Genomic DNA, 20,548 nt, shown 5'->3' on the forward strand with positions numbered 1-20,548 from the left:
TGATATCCATCTCACTACAATTCTGTTTTTTTCCCGCTGTGCCGGCGCTGTGAAATGTGATAAAACGCTGCTCTATTGCAAACGCCTGGACCTGAATTTGTTGTCATGCTTATTCAGTGGCTCGCCAACTTCTTCAATCCAGACTTTCAATTGTCAAGTGAGAGGAAGGAATCAGGTGGCTCTGTTGATAACGGCATTCAATTTCTTAAACCGTAAGTTGAGTGCCATTATCTGTCTTTCATGAGTGACTGGGATATTGACTGAAAAAAAAGAGTACACACATTGGTCGTGAGGCTGCTTGGTATGAAACAAGATATATGGCATGTACAGCATTTTGTATGAAAAATAAACAAATTTAAAGGATGTGTAGAATGTGAAGGTGGACATTTATAGCACATTTATATGTATTTTAGAAGATGGAAAAACTGGTTTGGCCTTCCAATTTGGTTTTGACCTTTGACCTCACTGATTCTACTTTTAAATCATAGTCATGTAATATCACTAATGTGTTTTTTATTTTATTTGATTTATTTTATTATTATTTATTTTAGTTTTATCTGATTTATCTTTAAAAGCATGCAGAAAGCATATAACAAAATGTCTTCAACAGTGCTCCATGTTATTCATTTGAGTGCATTATTATAATTTCCTGTTTTGGACAGACTTACTATGGGGAAAGCAGCATATGTGACATCTGGAGAAAGTACAGTGTAGCTTAGTGTGTCATGAATGTCAGCAGCTCACACTGAGGTTTCATGGTTTCTACTGGATACAGATGTTAATGTCACAGTGAAATCAAACACAAATTAAGAAGTCGTAAATTGGATCTGCAGAATGTTAACTTTTGCACTGGGATCATCATGAACGACAAGGCTAACGTCTCGCTTTGTGCATATTCAGTGGCCAAGGAAGACATGCATGGCTGACAGTGTTGCTAGGAGACCACACACAGTGACTAGTGTGAGAGGCTTGATTTCACCTCCCTCCCCCATTCTTATAGTCTGGCTGCCTTTCACTGTTTTTCCATCCTCTCTTCCTCTCACTCGCCTCCATTTGCTTATTCCTCCTTTCTCAAATTCCCCGTCTCGATATTCCCCTCTCTGTCCGTCTCCGCTACGTTTTTCCGCCTAATCGTATTTATCTCCAGCCCGGTCGCTCCCTCAATGGCTTTCTGTTTATTGGCTTCCCCCCCATCTTTCCCCGTAGCCCCCTCCCATCTCTTTCCTGCTGCCCTCCCTCTCTCCTCCTCTCTATCTGTGTGTCTCTCAAGCTGCTCCTTCTTCCCCTGAACGTTTCGCTCCCTCTTCTCGCACCGCTTCCTCTCCGCCTCTCTCCTCCTCGCTCCCTGCTCATTTCTCTGGCTGAGCTGCAGCGCTGTGTCTGGTTGCCGTCAGAGTGCGGTGACTGTGGTTTACAGTGTGGCCAAGGGGTCAAGTTATGATAGTGTGCAGCGGTGGGCAGGAATGGGCGAATATACATCAAAATGTACCATGTAAATACTCCTTTAACCAACACATAACAATATACAATCAAATATATGGCAGAGAGAAATTTAATGAACTGAAATACATGTATTACTCAGTATGAAACTACATCTTTGAAAAAGTGAGTCATAAGCATCCATGAACATACAAAATCCTACCCATTGTCACATGCCAAGTTGAAAACTGTAAGGTATGAAACCAGGAAGTTAAACCTGTGATGTGATTGTCCAGTCATGTGTTTCTGTTTACATGAAATAAGCTGTTTGACCTGATTTTGACTCCAGGTTTTGAATGGACGCAGATAGATATAAGGGCATGTCGGTCCTGGGACTGGATGTACAGAGGAGAGTAGATAATGTCCCTTAATAAACAGGACATTCTGTACCATCTGCCCTTTGAATCTAATTGCTCCTGTTCAAGCAGGCCTACAAGGGCAGATATGATTTATGAATGCTATTTTTTTCTGATTTAACAACCCTTTGAGAGGAAGTGTGTTTATATTGGTAAGAATATCTTCGAATCACAGAAGGGCTCGGGGAAGTCTGCGAAATGCAAAGTATAATGCACAAAAATGTAATTAAATGTGTATCTTGAATATGTTTATTAGCTATTTTTATTTGCTGTGAAAGTATCCTGCTGCCTCACTCCCAGCCAGGTGCAGCAACACTACAGGACCACATGGGGAGGAGGCTGGAGGGCAGAGGGCTGGAGAGCAAAGCATCTCAAACGACTTTCCCACAAACAAATTCGGCGGCGGTGAATGTGAACGACAACAAGAGCGTTTCACGGCTCAGTTTAGACAGGAGATAAAAGTAAGGCCGAAGCTAGTGCTTTGACTACACCAATCCTTGATGAATTGCTGTAGTACACTCATAACCTCAGCCTTAACAGCCACAGATAACACTTAAAATGTTTCTTTTCATTTATATATTCTTCATCTAATATTGATTTTTTTTCTTTTTATTAAATTCCCTTCTATCAGTTCTCCACATTCAAATCAGCTGCTGAGCATTTGGGATTACAGCTTGACAGTCAGTGTGTGTGTATGTGTGTGTGTGTTTTGTCTGTGTGCGGGATTTGTGTCTTTATGTGTTAATGTTCGTGTGTGTGTGTTATTTGTTTGCTTATGTGCATGAATGGGTAAATAATCTGCAGCCTTGCATGCAGATCCAGTTACATGAATCATGGCTCCATCTGCCTCCTAGATCTAATGAGGGGAATTTCAAAAGACTTCTGACCCTATAAATGCTTCCTAAATGCACAGAATTTATTTGTGATTTAAAGTGTGACTGCAGGGTTTGGCCACATACATCCACTATGAGTGCATTTATTGTGTGTGTTTGTGTGTCTCTGAGTGCGTGCGTGTGTGTGTGTCTCCGGGCCTGTATGCTTTTTTAACCGTAAACATGTCAGTGTTCGTTCGCTCAGTTTGAGTGGATGAACCTGCCTGTAGATGTAAGATGAAGGCCGCAGTGAAGTGAGGGTCTCCTGGTTCTTCCAGCTTGGCTAATTGCACACCAACCCGCAGCATGTAATGCGGCAATTGCAGGGCTGCCTGCTCAGCTGCCAGACCCTAGAAACCCAAATCAAAGCTCCTGTTAACAAAAGCCCAACCTACAGTCGCAGCTCCCTAACCTAATTAACATTGAGTCAGCGAGCATGGCGGCAACAGCGGTGGAGGTTGTGGTCAGGGCCGTGGGATACAGGAATAGCAGTAGCCACTCTGACACACTGGGTGACACACTGGGCCATGTCAGAATCACACACAGCCACACACCTCAACATGCAGCCTGGCCCAGTTCACTGAGTCTGATGCTCACACTTCAAGGTTTAGAATTTAGGTGTTTTTTTGTCCTTATAGAGAGACATAGGTAAGATATTGTTCTGTTTTTACAGTACAAAGGCACAGTTGTTGGTAAATATGTTTTAAGAGTTAAGCACTTAAATATGTACGGATTTAGGAGTACCACTGCACTTATGGGAAATGTAAATGTAATGTGCATTTTTTTTATGCCATGTTCGTGCTGCAGTTTGCATTTTAAGTCAAGTGGAATTGTGTCATGGATACCATGCTCATGTAATATGTAAGCATTTTTCAACACTCATTAACTTGGACTCATATGCAGTCCCATTATAACATTTTCTGAAAGCAGTATGTTTTTTGGCAATGTGATCGCAAAACCCGCAAAACAAAATTTGTTGTCTTTTATTATTTTATTTCGAAGGTTTTATTTGTTTTCTACTTTATGAGATATAACACACAGTGGAGAGTGGAAAGGAAAAATGACTGTGAGACATGTTTTAACCAACAATGCTGCAAACACAAGGTATGAAGCTTCGCTCACGCAGCAGCCAGGATGCCCCAGAGAGAACACATCTCATTTAAAGTGTTTGATCCAGTTTTGGCAATGCCATTCAACTCAAACCAAACCAACACAACAGTTCCACATGCCAGAAGCATGCTAAATGCCCCAGTGCCCAGTACCAAAATCCCTCCAAACTGTCTCTTTCCATTTGAACATTTATGATGGAAAAATACTGGAAACATGCATCAGCTGACAGCTGCGCTTTTCTTAGCCAATTGGATTGCACGCTCACGTTCTCCAATGTGAAAACACTGTTGGGCCCTCAGATATCTGCCCCACAACAAGCCTGACTTCTCGTGGGGTGAGCGTGTGTAGGAAGCCGTGCATGCGCTACATATGACAAACCACATTACTGTCTGGCTAGCAGACAGGCTTAGCTAGGCCATCCCGAGGCCTGCAGCCAGAGCCGCTCTGCAGCTGAGTTACCATGCTTACTCAAATATTCATAAGTGGATAATGAAAATATAAATAGTTTTCATGTGATACACTGGAGGTTGGGATAAACAAAACTGCAACCTCCATCATTATGCATCACTGTGTCTCCGCTCTGCAGGCTGCCAGTAGGAGTAATGGGCAGGGCCGTCTGCTGTGACACAATGACCCTGATAAGCTATGATTCCCCCAATGTTATGCCAATAATTGGGATATCATTATTTGGATTTCATAGTGTATTGCCACATCCCAAAGGATCTCTCTCAATCTTGTCCGCTGAAAGTAGGAGGTATAGGTAAGCTCAGAAGCTAAACATGTTTTTAATGATTTATAAACGCTCACATTGCCCCCTGTCCTCTTCTTGTTCAGGTGAGTTGGAGGAGGCCGGCCGTGACAGACGTCCCCTTCTCCCGGGCCGTCTTCTATACCATGAGCTCTGGCTCCGCCCAGGATGTGGCAGTCGAGCATTTCCTGCGTGACATAGAGAGGCGAGGCAAGCGGCTACACTGCGCTGTGATAGGCTGCGAGGAAGAGCGACCCCACAGCGACATGAACCTGCTATATCGTAAGAGTCGTCTGGACTGGAGGCAGAGGGACCAAGAGGGCGGGAAAAAGAGGTGAGGGGATCAGCGCATTAGGCTTCACTTCAGTGGAGAAATAAAGCTCTTAGTTTGATTCCTATAGCGTAAGTCCAGGCACAGATCATGAAGTGAGATGCTCCTGGACTGAAAAGCCTTGGTCAGATTTGTATAGCAGCACTCCATAATGATGTTAACAATAATGTAACATATGCTGTAGATAACATCAGCTACTATAATGTTGTATTTGTAGCCAAAACTTCATTGTTGGGTAAGTTTACAGAATATCAGGGAGGCCAGAAGGGAACCAAACCCGAATATAGAGCTGGTTACCTCATTTATCTCAGTATATACTGTAACCAATTAGTTTGTCTCTACATGCCATACTTCTATCAGAGAGTACAATCTCTGAGCTGTAATGAAACCAGGTAACTCCTAACACAAAGCAATTCATCACATGAATACAATCTTTCTACGCTATAGGGAGCTGTATGTAGTTCATGCAACCTTATAACTTTTGTTTTGTTTTGCCCAATTGTCCTATGATAAGAGGGGAATGTGAAAATGAAAGTTTGATTGTTATTGTATTGATCGAGGCTGAGAAGTTGAATAAGTTCCCTGAAAGCATATTTCACACTCCCTTGATATTCTCTATAGTTTCCCAACTGAGGAGGAGGAGTGAATAATGAAACTTTACCTGCAGTATGAGTCATGTGTGTTGTAATGGAATATTTAATGACTATAGGTAACGCAGCCCTTGAAGCTAGACCTGCCAGTAACGTCGCAGTAGGATGGAAAAGAGTCGTTTTTAAACTGAGTGCAGTGTGTTCAGTTGTCCAATTTCACCACAATTACAACACAGTTAGCTGCTAATGTATCAGGCCCAGCTCTCTCCCCTTGGCAGTCTCCCAGCAGAAGTGAAAAGTAATCATAATAAAATCAAAGTACAGACTCAATGTGTATAGATGCAAATCAATAATGAGATTTGTACAAAAAAATTCAAGTCAGATTCTAGCCAACATGGGAAGCCAGTGTAAACAATCCAGCACAGTCAAATAAAATCAAATTTATGTAAAGTGCATTTTACACATTAGTGTTGCAGTACACTTTACACAGACATCGAGAACCGTGACTAAAGCAAACAATGAGGTTAAATGAATAAAAAAAAACATAAAATCGTAATAGAATAAACAAAAAAAAACTCTCAATACAATAGTCATAAAGCTGTGATAGAATAAACAAAGAGAGACAATACAAGCACACTAGAAAACTGAACAAAACAGGCTACAACAACAACACAGGAACATCTTAACACAGAGAATAACAACAGTGTAGTGGTGGAAAGTGTGCCTGCATGCCTGCGAGTGAGAGAGAGAGCTTGTGTATTTGTTGGAGACGGAGGAGAGATGTACTGTCCAGTCGTGAGTCACCTATAATTGACCAAATTCCATGCTATGTACTGGGCTGTTTGTACCGGGAGAATATCAAAAACAACAATGAAGCTCGTACATAAGAGCGGTCCGGTGCCGACTGACTCAGCGCGGTAAGTGGAGGCACTTGTGTTTGGCAATGCAGATCAACGTCATGACAGCGTCAGCCGGCGGAGGTGTAGGGCAGTGAGTGGGACAGCGGGACGCGATGAGCGGTGGGAAGTAGAGCCAGGCGGAGGTGAGGAACAGGGACAGGGACCAGTGATGATGACGGACGGGGGAAAGGGTCACCGATGAAACTGGGAAGGGATGGAAAGCAGACGGGAGGAGAACATGAAGGACGCAGGGAGTTTGGGGACTCAAGGGGGGCTCCCTGGAAGTCTTATAGGAAGGGAGAGAAACTACATTTAGATTCAGATTCAGATTCAGAAAAGCTTTATTGAGTAGTATTGAGTAGTTTTGAGTGTTGCCAAAGCATATTACAGAGCATGTTACAGGACAAAACAAGGTACAATATAGGAAATAAATTCATATTAAATTAAATTCATAAAAAATATAGGAATTCCTAATTATAAAAACTCTATTTTGAAAATTGTTCATATGATAAATATGATTCTATTCAATGCTATGGTCAATATCCATATGCTATGCATATGCTAGACTATTTCACTAATTATTATCCCTCAGATTATAACACAATGAAATATATCTGGTAGCAAATATCATTGTTTTCTCCTCCTCCCCAAGAACCACTGGGAGTTTGAGTGAGTTTGGGAGGGAATAGAAAATTAGTATATTTATATAGTGTATTTATATATAGCTGTTTATATAGTGGAGATGGTTTTGTAGATACAGAATAGAGACTGAATAGAGAATAGAGACTGTTCTCATGTGCTAATATGGGCAGACAGACTATTCCCATCAGTGGGATCGGTGGGAGAAAGCCCCGGTGCCAACTGAGGTTTTATTGAATCTCGCACTGAATAATAGACCAGTATGAATGGGCTGGTATGGGTGTAGCATGTCACTTCCACTATGTATGCAGGTGCTGTGATTAATAGGTGAGGAGAATAACTTGTGGTCTGCTCAATTTTTAACTGGAAGTCGGCGTAGAGATAACAGGATCGAAGCGATGTGGTAAAATTTCATTGTTCTCATCGGGGGCCTGGCGGCTGCTTTCTGAACCAGTTGTAGGTTTTTGATGGAGGCACCAGAGAGTTGTGCTTTACAGTAATCAAGTCTTGATATAGTCATGTATCAACATTTCAGCAAAGAGTGTCTCTGAGCTTTGCTGTATTTCTAAAATGGAGAAAAAAATGCAGGTTTGGGAATGTTTACGATGCTGGGAGGCAGGTAAGAATGCAGCTCCATCCTCAGGACTTTAAATTGCCACTTGGGACAGCACTCCAGCCATCTAGATCAAGAGACTTGATAGACATGGTGTTTCTGTGCCTCTCGGGGCCTAAAATCATGATGCTAGGGGTGTAACGATTATCCAGTCCAGCGGTGCAAGATACGGCTGTACCGCAGACGCAGGACTGGGTAAGAGCTGGGGGGATCGTAAACAAATCATATCAGCTGTTTGTGGGCCAGGGAAATCTGATTCAACAGTCAGAATAGTGAATATTGATTTCTCTATCAGTTTTTCTTTCTTCCTCCCTCCATGTCACACTCTGCTACTACGATACTGTCTGAATGTGACTGGAGTTCATGTTGTGTTTGCCTGATGGGGGAATATTTGTTGAATGACTTGACGGCTCTAAGTAATGATTTGGAAGTTTTCTGTAGACTTTGGTTGCAGGTGATAATTATTCATTATGCTCTTTTGTACTTACTGCACATGCACTTAGTGACTGATACACTGGAGTTTATGTTTTACAGCAAACCAAACTGCAACCAAATTGCGATGTCATCCACAAACAAAAAAAAAAAAATTGTCCTGCCATTGCATTTTCTGTCAATGCAATCTGTCACAATCTGTTTAATTTACAGAAACATGTCACTTCCACAGTGTTTCTATTTGGATGCTTTAACATTATACATACTATTTAGCCCAATCCTTTGTTTCTTTTTTGGAAGGGGGCTGGAAGACTTTACTATTTCTAGCAGTGAGTCAAAGTTTCCCATCACTGAAAGAATGTAAAATATGGGAGGCAATGAGAAGTTAATTTATATTGTCAGGCTCCAGAGAAATATCAAGCTACGGTACATTATGTGTCAGAGTAAAATGTGCAACTGGTCAGAAATTTTAAGTATTTGGATAATGTTAAATTGGTTAGATGGATAATGTTGATTAAAGTTGATTTGTTTTTTTGGTTGTAACAATATGAGTCCCAACCAAATAAGGACAACATAGCAAGTAAACTCTGCATTGCTCTTAATGGCACTGAATCAAGTTGACTTGTATCAAATCATATCATAAAAAAAATGAATGCAGAATTGGGGCAGAATAAGACAATCACTGCCTTGTTGTCTTTTAAGCTTCAAGAAGTTATTACCCGGCTTGTTATTAATGGTCGCATGACTCACAGTCAGAAGTGGAAAGTATTTTGGTCATCTAGCTTTATAGACACCTACAGCTGTGTGTCACCAGCTAAGTTAAGTGAAAGCTCACATCATGCTGGCCAGTTATTATTATATATTAGTGGAACCATAGACAGACAAAGCTCCTATATTATATACTACTACATGCTGCCTTGAGCCAAATCAGTATCAGCTGTTTCAAAAACATGTTGTTTTCTTCCAGTGATCTAAGAATAAAATCAGCTTAAAACTATACCAACCCATAACTTAATGCGATCAATTATAATGCTGTATTGTGTCAAATATGACACTAAGGTCCAAGAGAATGAGGACCGATACCCAACATCAGCACTTAACCATAAGCCATCTGAAACATTAACAAGAGCCATCATAGTACTATGATTTGCCCTAAAACCAGATTGGATTTTTGCTAGGATAATATTTTTACAGAGATATTCATTCAGCTGTTTAAACATAACCTTCTCTTAAACTTTGCCCCAAAAAAGGTAAATTAGAAATAGGACAGTAACTGCTAGGGGCAGAATTATCTAGACCGGATTTCTTCAGCAAAAGCTTTATCATCACAGTCTTAAAAGCATTTGGGAATATCTCATACTCTAAGGAGGAGTTGATATTCAAGAGTCTTTCCAAAGATAAGCTATCAAAGGTGTTGTTGAAAGGGCTACGGGGGAGCAGCGGATGGCCTCATACAGCTTTGATTGACAGGGACACACTCCACTCAGCGATGCACATTTCTCTCAGTTTATTTCCAAATATTCCAGATGAATAGCAGAGCTTCACTGGTAGGCAGCCGTGAGATTTAGCAGAGAACAAAGACAGAAAAGTTTCATTACAGCAAGAAGTACAGCAAAAAGCTTTTTTTTTTAGGTAATTTTTTCAAGTTAAACTTAGAAACGATTTAAAGATACCTAAATTATTGTTGTTGTTGTTGTTGTTATTATTATCATTATTATTATTATTAGTAGTAGTAGTAGTAATGGTAGTAATAGTAGTAGTAGTAGTAATATAATACTATTATTATTATTTTTGTTGTTGAACTTAAAGTTTTTATTCAAGTTATTCAAGTTAAACTTTGTAAGAAACGAATGAGAGAAACCTAACATTAAAACAGGCAAATACATTCTGCATTAGGGCTTTAACACAAAGCAAGACAGGAGCAGAAGTAGTTACATATGGATAATAACTGGAAATATTTCTGGCAGGAGTGTAACTTCAATTTAATAACATTATTATTATTGTTACTATTATTGTTGTTGTTGATGATTATGATGATGATGATGATGATGTTATTATTGGACTTTAAATATTGTATTTTTATATTAATGGAATTGGTTCAGTATGACTGATGGGTTAAAAGGTCATCTCATAATTCCCATCCATGATGTGGGAGGGAACATTAGCAAAGAGGAAGTAAGGAAATAAAAACAGAGCAAAGCTGCTGCTGGAAGGAGCTACGCAGCCTCTGTTCTGGGCTAAATATGGCCTTGTGGTATCTATGTCGATTATGACAAGTCACACACTCCCCCACAGGCATTCAAGTACACAAACATACAGATGCAAACACACTGTGTACCCATGCCACGTACATGCGCGGACTTATTCAGGCACGCACTGCCTCGCATACAGTGATGTGATGAGAAGGAAAACAGTTGCATCTGTGTTCTCTGTGATGAGCGGCCTCACTGCTGCCTCCGCTGCTTGCAACGCTGAATAGAAATTGTAAGCTCCAATTGTCTTGATCTGTGCTTCGCTGCCTCACGAGGATAGAAGCAGATCTAAAGGACAGAACTGCATGACCTGCAGATAGTCATATACTGGCATCCATATACTTTAAGTTGAACATTATGAATTACTTGCACGCAAAAAACACATATTTGAGGTATTTGATTGCAAGCTCAGAAAAACAATATCTTCCAACCCCAAACATGTAGAGATAGATCTCGATATCCAGATTTGTTCCCTATCTCTTTGCCGAGATGTGATCCGCAGATACCTTCTGAAATAAAAATCAGACTGGTGAGACGGCACTGATCCATGGTTTATGCTCAGTGGAGCACCCGTGATTTCCTCCCGGGTGGCTGCAGTAAATTCTGTAGTCATTTTTCTTCTTTTGATGGTATTTGCAGTACAGATGTGAATGTTTTTTTTTTCCTCTCTCCAGACACTTTTGTTGAAGCATAGTAACTTCACAGTAGCCTTGTTAATGAAAAATCGGTTGTACAAGAGGTAAGTAGGTGAGCCTTGTTCGATCCAAGATGGCTTAAAGGCCAGGGGCTTATCTCCTGATGCTGCTGGGTGAGGCAGCATAACATCGCCCTGCAGAGGACACCGGTCTATTGTGGGACCTATCTCTTTAAAGCTGAGAGGCTAGCAGAGGGTTATCATGTACCATTCTGTAAGCCTTTGGTGAACTCGGCTGGGGATCAAACCCCAAAACTCACAGTATCAGGGCAGAAACTCTAACCACTGCGCACACATTCAGATTTACATCCGCCTTTTCATGTTACTCTGCAGTGATACACTGGAAAAAATAAAGCAAGCTTTTATCTATGCTAATAGACAGTTGAAAGCTGCTGGATTTGGATTTTGCGTTTTTGTTTTTTTAATTACTGGAAATATTTCAGTTGATGTAGATTATGTCATAATTAGCTCAAAGAAATAATGAAATTCCTAATCATATTTTTAAAATTCATTCCCATTTTAGTTAAGCACTGCAATCATTTCTCAGATTTTTCCAGTTTCCAGTTTTATTTGCATATTGCGAGAGCTCATATCAATCATGATTTCATGCGTTCAAAGACAAGCCATCAAATACATGAACATCAAAACAGTTCCCATAGTAACAGATTAAATACTTCTGGCGATCATGAGAGCAGAGATGTACAGATGTGGGATGCGGATATAAGGAATCAGGGAATTCCAGCAACACAGCGCACACTGAGAGTACTTTGGTTTTAGAGGGAGGGGGGGTGCGTGGTGGTGGGGGAAGTAATTTCCTAATTGAATGTGTTTGAGAGGGGAGCAGATGTGGAGGAATAGAGATGGAAAGATATGTGAATGCTGAGGATGGAGGGGCCTCCAGGGCAGCTGCTGCACCACTGCCTTGTCAATCTCTCAGCACTGACTCCAACAGCAAACTGCCTTCCCTGTGAGGGTAAGAAGGGGATTATAGATTAGATTAAATATAAACTATGTAAAGGTAATGTTTGAAGAAGAAAGAGAGAGCGAGGAAGGAGTGAAGTCAACATAAAGGGATAGTAAATGACGGTTCTTCACTTAACTATGATTGCTAAATGTTTTTCTCCCACCCAAACCTTCCAACCCCAACCCCCACTGCAGCTCCAACCAGAACGACCCCTCAGCTACTGTCGGCAAAGCCCGCGACTTGGCCTCCTTCCGCCGACACTTCCGGATGGGTTTCATGACCATGCCGGCCTCCCAGGACCTGTCCCCTCACTCCTGTGCCTCGGCCATGGCGCCGCGTTCGCAGTCCTGCCACGCTGTCGGTGCCGGGGACACGAGTCTGGAGAACGGGGATTACTCCGACACCCAGTCCCAGCACGGCGGTCGCTGCCCCCCGGCCAAACCCAAACGCCACCCCAGCACTCGGCTCAGCTCCACCTCCAGCGACACCAGAGGGCCTCCTGAGGCTCCGCCCCCTCCCCCACCGCCTCATTCACAGGCCAAACACTCAGAGAAGAAGAACTGTAAGAAATGTCTTTTCAGGTGCATATTTTACAGTGTAAAGTATCTCTGTCCTTGACTTGCTTTTTTTTTTCTTCCACAGCCATGAAGAAGTCTGACTCGGGAGAGATCGGAGGGAAGAAGGTGCCTCCGTTGAAGCCCAAGAGAAGCCCCAGCACTCAGCTTTCTTTCGACCCCCCGCCTCCACGTGTGCCTCCCTCTGCCACATCCTTGCCTTTCCAGGCAGCGGAGACTCAGCCTCAGAGAGGGGACGGGGAGGACGAGCCGGTCTATATAGAGATGGTGGGACAAGTGTTCACCAGAGACAGCCAGACTGCCACCCCCCACCCTGTCACCCCGGTGGCCACCACGCCTGACTCTGACTCGGACCAGAGCGAGGCCATCTATGAGGAGATGAAATACCCAATGCAAGAGGACAGAGAGTCCCAAAGACGCCCCCCTCTCAAGCACGAGAAACTGAAAACCTCAAAACACTTCCATTCCACCCCCTCCTCCAGCAGTTCCTCGCCTCTGCCACGCCCCTCCTCCTCCTCTCCTTCCTGCTCCAAACCCAAAGCTACAGTATCCATCTCTCATTCCTCTCCTCTGCCCTCCTCCACGTCCTCCACCCCCGTTCCCCAGGTCCTGTCCTCCAGTCCACACACCCCTCGAGCTCCTACTCCCTACCTGCTGCAGGGGAATAAATCCGAGGCAGAGACCAACACCAAGATCCCAGCCCCCTTTCCCAACCTTCTACAGCACCGGCCCCCACTGCTCGCCTTCCCCCAGCCAGCAGCAGCCTCCAGTGGGGTTGGGGTCCAACACAAAGCTGCTTCTGCCAAACTGGGAACTCAAACCTCTAGCGTGACAACTCAAGTCAGCACCTCCTCCTCAACTATCCCCTCCTCTAACCTCCCTGTGCCCCTGTCAGGCTCCAAGGAGTCGTCTGGGGGGAGTTCGGCCCAGCAGGACAAACACAGCAGAGACGCCCAGTTAGGTCCTGCGCCTGGACTACGAGCCAGGAGCCACTCCACACCGCTGCCGCCCTCGTCCAAATCCACCTCCCCTTTCTCCCATCACCACCACCACCCTCACCATCGCCCCTCGCACTACCATCACTACCGCAAGCCAGAGAGAGGAGACTCCCCCGCTCCAACCAAGGGCAGCTCTCAGAGCTCCAGCCAGGCCACTGTCCAGACCCAAACCCAGGGTTCAGGCAAGGAAGGCAAGTCTGTTAGCTTCCTCTTAAAATCAGATAAAGGAGAAAGGGATAGAGACAGAGACAGAGACAGAGACAGAGACAGAGACAGGGACAGAGACAGGGACAGGGACAGGGACAGGGACAGGGACAGAGACAGGGACAGAGACAGGGACAGAGACAGGGATAGGGACAAGGATAGGGACAGGGACCGAGATAGGGACAGGGAGAGGGATCGGGATAGGGATAGGGGTAGAGAAAGGGACAGAGAGAGAGATAGAGACCGGGAAAAAGACAAGGACAGAGATAGAGAGAGAGAAAGGGACAGAGATAGGGATAAGGATAGGGAAAGGGAAAGAGACAGAGACAGAGACAGGGACAGAGACAGAGACAGAGACAGAGACAGAGACAGAGACAGGGACAGAGACAGAGACAGGGATCGGGATAGGGAAGGAGGGTCACACTCCTCACACGGGGACAACGCTCTCACCAATAGCAGCCAAACCTCTCAAAGCAGCACCAGCTCAACCCCGACGCCGCTATCTTCATCCCAGCGTCCTCATTCTCGCCCCCACCTGCGCTCTCACACTCCTCACGGCCTGCCGGCGTACAAGCCTCCGTCTTCGGACAGCCCTCTGCTGTGGACCTACCCCTCCGGGGGCTTCCGGAGGCCCCCGGCATACGACAGCCTGCGAGGAAGCTCTCAGACACCTTCTCTGCAACAGGCCTCGGGACTGTCTGGTGGAGGCGAGGGGGCCTCCAAGAGCAACGGGGGTTCTGGGTCCCTCCAGGCGAAAGCTGGCTTCATGCCCTGGGACAGCAGCGCCAGCTTAGCCTTTGCAGACGAGGGGTCTTACTGGCCCATGCAGAGGAAATTGTCCTTCAGCCATGGGAGCAGAGAGACAGAGAGTAAGTCAGGGGTGATTTTGAATGCAAAGTGCAGATGCCGTATTGGAAAAATAGGCTTCTATAATAAGGATGGGACAATATGCTTATCTCACGATACAATGGGTTTACAAAGTGCAAATAATGTAATTTCAATGGAGAGCTTGTGAAATTGTCAAGGGCAAGCCGTCTCATTTGTGATTACTACAGCAGAATACAATGTAACTATTGTATTGTCACTTTTTTGTTTTGCGATATATTTATTTTCGATATATCGTCCCATCCCTATTCTGCAGATACGTTTAAGAGTAAAATATTCCTTGAAATGTTTGTCACCATCTTGCATATATTCAGCCTCATTCTGTTCCTTTCCCTGTCTCAGAGGATGAAGGGCGAGCGTGGAACGGCAGCGCTGATGCCCTACTAAGGATGGACAAGGAGGAGCTTGGAATGGGGTCTCGAGGAGGCCACTCGGGCATCCCGGTCCACTTCAGCAGTGCCAGCGGCCGGGGCCTTGGTCACAGCGAGTCCCTTGCTGGCATGGAGAGCAGCCCAGGATTCAGAGCCCTGCCCAGAGTAGGGCTGCCTCTCCCCTGCCAAACCTTCCCTGCCTGTCGCAATGGAGGTAGGAAAACATTCCCTGCTCACAACCTTTTAGTTATAGCTTCTAAGGCGCGTCGATTTCTGTCAACACAAAAAAAGCCTAAGGCATCCCATTTAGAAAGGAACTACATCAGCAGATTTACAAGGGAATTGTGTTGCTGGCTCCATTGTGGTTTAGCTCTTGAACTTGGACAGCTTACTTGTTTGTCTTCCTTTGAGATGGAATGCAACTTTTTATTTCCAGGATCTAGAAAGAGATACACATCCACAGGCAAGTATTAATTTTCTTTTACAGGAGTGGAGAATCAAACTAACAAATAATACTGATTCAGTAAGAATCAGTAAGAATACGGTAAGGCTCTACTAAAGAAAAACCACAAATGTGAAGTTACTGTTGCACACATAAACAATCACACAAGAATTTGCTCTTACTTTTAGAAACAATTATTAAATTAAAAAAAGCAAGGATCCAAGATACCAAAAAGTATTTTCAATTATATACAATATTCTCTCTCTTCTCTTCTCTTCTCTTCTCTTCTCTTCTCTTCTCTTCTCTTCTCTTCTCTTCTCTTCTCTTCTCTTCTCTTCTCTTCTCTTCTCTTCTCTTCATGGTACCTTGGTATCATGACCTCGAAACACATTTCTGTTTCCCATGACCCCAGTTTGAGATCAGTCTTATGAAGAAGACGAAGTGGTTGGTTTATCTCATGCACACTGATTTAGATGTGGGACTTGTGTCCAAATCCACAGCAGTGTGCAACACTCACACCTCTTCTTGCTGTGAATCAATGAAGAATATGGATGAAGGACTATATGTCTGTTGACATTGCTACCACAATGTGGATTGCAGATGGCCAAGCAGGTAAAGATGGCACCATATGAAAATGCTCCATGTCTGACATTGAACAGACCAATGTTGTCAACAACTCTGTGCTGATGCAGATAAGCCACCTGTTGTTGCCCAGCAACACCATGAAAATGCCAGCAGATGACTTATTGGACAGGACTTTCCTTAATGCCACATTTTCTCCAGGGATCCAAAACGTCTGGCAAGGTTGGGCAGAAAGTGTTTCGATGGATTTCACAAGGAATAAGTTCTGCCACCAGAATATCCTTGGCAGGATGGAAACAGGCTTGAATTATTTTGGATTATCTGCCCTGGTGACCATTACTTCTACTGTAAGGACTCCACCATAAAGCATAGATTTGAGCGCAAATATAGTACTGTTCGTCTTCACAGTCTTCACCCCTCTGCAAGCTGGAGGTCTCCCCCACACAGTTATACCTCTGCCTATCACAGATGACTACCAGCTCTGCCCTCAGTAGATCTTCCAGAGAAGTGCTGCTATATCTTATGTCAGGCTTGAAGCTCTGCATCTCCTTGTCAATCTCTGCATCTGCATTCAAGGCCTTTCTCCACAGACAGACACCTCTTACCTTGAGAATCCAGGCCATACTTCCTTGAAGCATATTCAATATGAGAAGTGTTCCATAAACAGCTGGGCTATATCTGTATGCTCTTCGGATATAAAATCCTTCACCACAGTATTCCTTTTGGCATCAGACCTTGGTTAGCTCCCTGTAGTTGCCTCTGTGCTCTTGATGCTGCTCTTTTTGCTTCATGAGGTGCTTTGCTTCAGAAATCCAATTGTTTCTCTACGTGTAGGCACATTTCCTCTGCCCTTTCACTCTAGGAACTCTAAAGTGCATAGTGGCCAGTTGATAGACTTCCACTGTATTTATATTTCATCAATAGTTGCATTCAAATTGCCAACCAGTCAGTATACTTAGCTGATCAACAGTGCTGTTACTAATGTTGCTATCATTTTCAGCCTTATAGGTATAAAATGCATAGTTATAAAAGTTGTTTATAGACTTCTATTGTATTTACAACTCAATTTGTGCAACTGACACTTAAAAATATAAACCAAAGGATAGGTAGTTCTCCCTTCAGGAGATTCAGATAAGTTCAGTCCTTATATATAGTCCTGATATATTGTATTTAAGTCCAGAGTCAAGACCTAAATACAGACACACCAACAACAAAAAAACAACAACAAAAAAACAACAACACAGTCTCCTAGAGTTTTGTGAAATGAGCAAAAATGAGCAAAAACCCTAAACTAAGGTTAGGGTTTGGTTTAGGCAACTAAAATAATTTGGTTAATGTTTTGGTCATGGTTAAATAAATTAAGTTAAATAATCCCTGAAAATTAAAACTTCACTCACAGTAGAAAATGTCATTGCATGAGTTGGGAATAGAAGCTGGATCGCAGGAGTTGAAAGCAAATTATATTTTCCACCACTTTATTTCAGTGTCAGACTAATGCCTGTTTCTAGTTGGGTCTCCTTCAGATAATCATCTTTCATGGTGGGGAAACTTATTTCTACCCAGCTACCTTTCTTCTTTGTCCACATCCCTTTCTCTTTGTGTACTTCTCTGCAGTCTCTCACTGCCCTTGTGTTACCCAGTGGACAGGCACAGGCCTACATATCTGCACACACACAGTGTATGCACAAGCTCTGGCCCCATTTCTTGGTGTTTGTGATGCACTTTGTGACAAACCTGCTTGTTAAAAATGCCATATAGATAAATCTGACTTGACTTGATATAGCTTGATATATAATTAGTTATAAGAGGTGAGTGTAATTTATATGACAGGTAAACCTCTCCAGGTAAGTAGTAATATTATTAATATTACAGGAAACTATAAGAGAGTGTGAACCTCTGCCAACACTGAACAATTAACTTGCTGTTACACTCAAAGGCATCATTCCTATCACCTATGTTTTTAATTAAATTGATTGCAAACATACTCTTAGGATTTGGAATCAAGTCTCTATCTATTTCATGGTTATGGCTGAAAAACAATAATCATCTAACAGCAGAAATTCCAGATCCAGATCAACACCAAAATCGAATCAGTTTTTCCTTCGCCTAAGACCTATCTGTCCACTAAATTTCATGGAAATCTGTTCATATGTTTTCAAGATCTTCTGCTGACAGACAGACAAACAGGTGTGAAAACATAGGTGCCTCCTAGGTGTAGCTAGAGCTTGATACAGAAACAAATCATTACTTCTCTGGGTAAGTATAGTTGCATTAATAAAATGTGTGACTTAGCTCCCACACCTACGTATTGCAATTTATAAATCTATGGTTACTTGATAATTGTTTTATGGCTTGAAATATCACAAATGGCAGCACACATATGAAGGCTCTATATAACTCTAATAAGCGTAGTCAGATGCTGCATAACTGTACAGCTATATCCCCAGGTTCCCATAAGCAGGCATACAGCATAATGCTTGTTTCTTTGTATCACAGAAGTGGGGCGGCTGGGCCGCTCCTCCTCTACCTCTGGAGTGAGGCAGGTGGGTGGTGGAGATGTCCAGAGACAGAGCAGTCTACCAGCACGGGAAGCCCTGAATCAGGTGAATATACTGTATAATACCCAAGCTTATCATTATAGAGATCTATTAAGATCATTCATGGTAGAACTGGGAGCAGGCATTAGTATTGTTCCCATTATTAATATTTCCTTTCCTGCTGGAGACAGTGCTCCCGCAGATCTATTTATAGCTGGTAGATGCCCACCGAGCAGAATAAGGTTGTGGCCGGCCTTAAAAGAATAAGAGCAGGAAAGATGCGTGACGTAGGCAGATATGCGAACTGTAGCTGTGAGTGAAGAGTAGAGGAGAGAAGATGCTGTACAGTGTTTTGGAGTGGTGAGCTGCAGTCCAATAGCAGCACATTTTACCCAGATCCTTGGCTGCATAACAAATGCTGACGCAGTTCGAGTGTGCTGCAGAGACCGTCTGCGTGTGCTTGGTTGACCCTCCCTCAAATTGCAGAAGATGGTGCAGCGCTGCATCCTGGTGGCTGTCGTTAGGAATTACATTGTTATGCCGGCTCTGCTGGGTGGGTCGGGTTGGGCTTGGTCCTCAGTGCTGACAGCAATGCAGTGATCATGCAGGGTATTTAGAATTTTAAATACAACATTTACATAAAACACTACGTATTTTCACTGCTGCCTTTTTCCGATGTGTTCAGCTGCACGGCCTGCCCCAGCCTCGAGCGCCCTGCAGTCCCAGCGTGTCTCGGCAGCAGCAGCAGCTCCAGCTCCACCAGCAGCAGCTGCAGTTAAAGCAGCAGCTCCAGCAGCTTCAGCAACAGCACCACCTCCAGCTGCAGTTCCAGCACCTCGCCCAGCTGGCACAGGGACAGCCTCCTATCGGCGGGGGCACCACCCAGTCCACAGCACAGACCCAGAGAGACGGCAAGCTGCTAGAAGTCATCGAGCGTAAACGCTGCCTGTGCAAAGAGATCAAGGCCCACAGGCGCCCTGACAAAAGCCTGTGCAAGCAGGACAGCATGCCCATCCTCCCTAGCTGGAGACGGACACCTGAGCCTCGTAAGACTGGCACGCCACCTTGCCAGAGGCCACAGGCCGTGGTATGGGACACAGCTATCTGAGCGGGGCAGGCAGGCCAGGTAGTATAGCACGCAAAGGGGAAAAACACACTGATTAGTAGAGGAAGATGGTGGAACAATTAACAAGAGGAGAGAGTAAAAATGGGTAAAATAGATGGAGAATTCTTTTAAGAAGATGAGACAACATAACTACCACAGAAGAAGGAGAGGATGTGGGTGAAAAAGAAGAGATTTGCTTGCACTCTTATGGTATGATAAACTTGAGCTGACCTAAGGACAGTAATAAAAGTTATCGGAGACATTGAACTTGTTTAGGCAAAAAACTAAAAGAATCATTGATAAAAGGAGTGAAGAAAAATAAGCGTTACAATCAGACTAAATTAATTTCTACCCAGTTGATTTGTATTTGCTCTGTATGTCCTTCTTGATGTGTTCTAATTGCCAATGATTTCAGTATTTATTGCCACAAAATGAAGACACCAGTTAAACAACAGTGGGTGTGATGTATTTTGAGATTAATGTTGCCAAATTTCCACCTGACTGCTCCAGGCATAAAGGAATTATGTTCCCACTGTAACACATGGAGGGAAAGTTGCAGAAGGCACACACCAGTAAATGGCACACTGAACAGCTGCCCAACACACTTAGAAACTACTCACAACTATGGATCAGAAAAGGCTAAACTCATTGAAAAGATATTGAAGTGTTTCTTGGATTTGTGAATGCATATGAGATGTCTTGGTATCAATAGATTGTCATTGTGGATGCAAATAATCATCACTGAGGAGTAAAAGCTACCTAACTGTTTGCATATTTGTAATGTAAATATATTTACTTTCTCAACGTTTCTGCAATTTTATAGCAATATGCTCCCGATGTCGGAGCAACATAATTAAAACTTGTGTCAAC

General features: G+C 43.4%; 1 protein-coding gene across 1 annotated transcript; it reads left to right on the plus strand.

Moving 5' to 3' along the window:
- Window positions 1-4,711: 4,711 nt before the first annotated feature.
- On the plus strand, window positions 4,712-19,681 carry LOC139657180 (neuronal tyrosine-phosphorylated phosphoinositide-3-kinase adapter 1). Its single transcript, XM_071534939.1, has 7 exons — window positions 4,712-4,899; window positions 12,174-12,541; window positions 12,622-13,888; window positions 14,180-14,625; window positions 14,984-15,226; window positions 18,533-18,639; window positions 19,259-19,681. The coding sequence occupies exons 1-7, from the start codon at window positions 4,712-4,714 to the stop codon at window positions 19,679-19,681; spliced, it is 3,042 nt and encodes a 1,013-aa protein (XP_071391040.1).
- The last annotated feature ends 867 nt before the right edge of the window (window positions 19,682-20,548 follow it).

This window comes from Centroberyx affinis, unplaced genomic scaffold, assembly GCF_046629955.1.
Source record: "Centroberyx affinis isolate AG114_WGS23_722 - 3 ecotype Tasmania unplaced genomic scaffold, CSIRO-AGI_Caff_v1 ptg002635l_1, whole genome shotgun sequence".
In the NCBI taxonomy this organism is placed as follows: Eukaryota; Metazoa; Chordata; class Actinopteri; order Beryciformes; family Berycidae; genus Centroberyx; species Centroberyx affinis.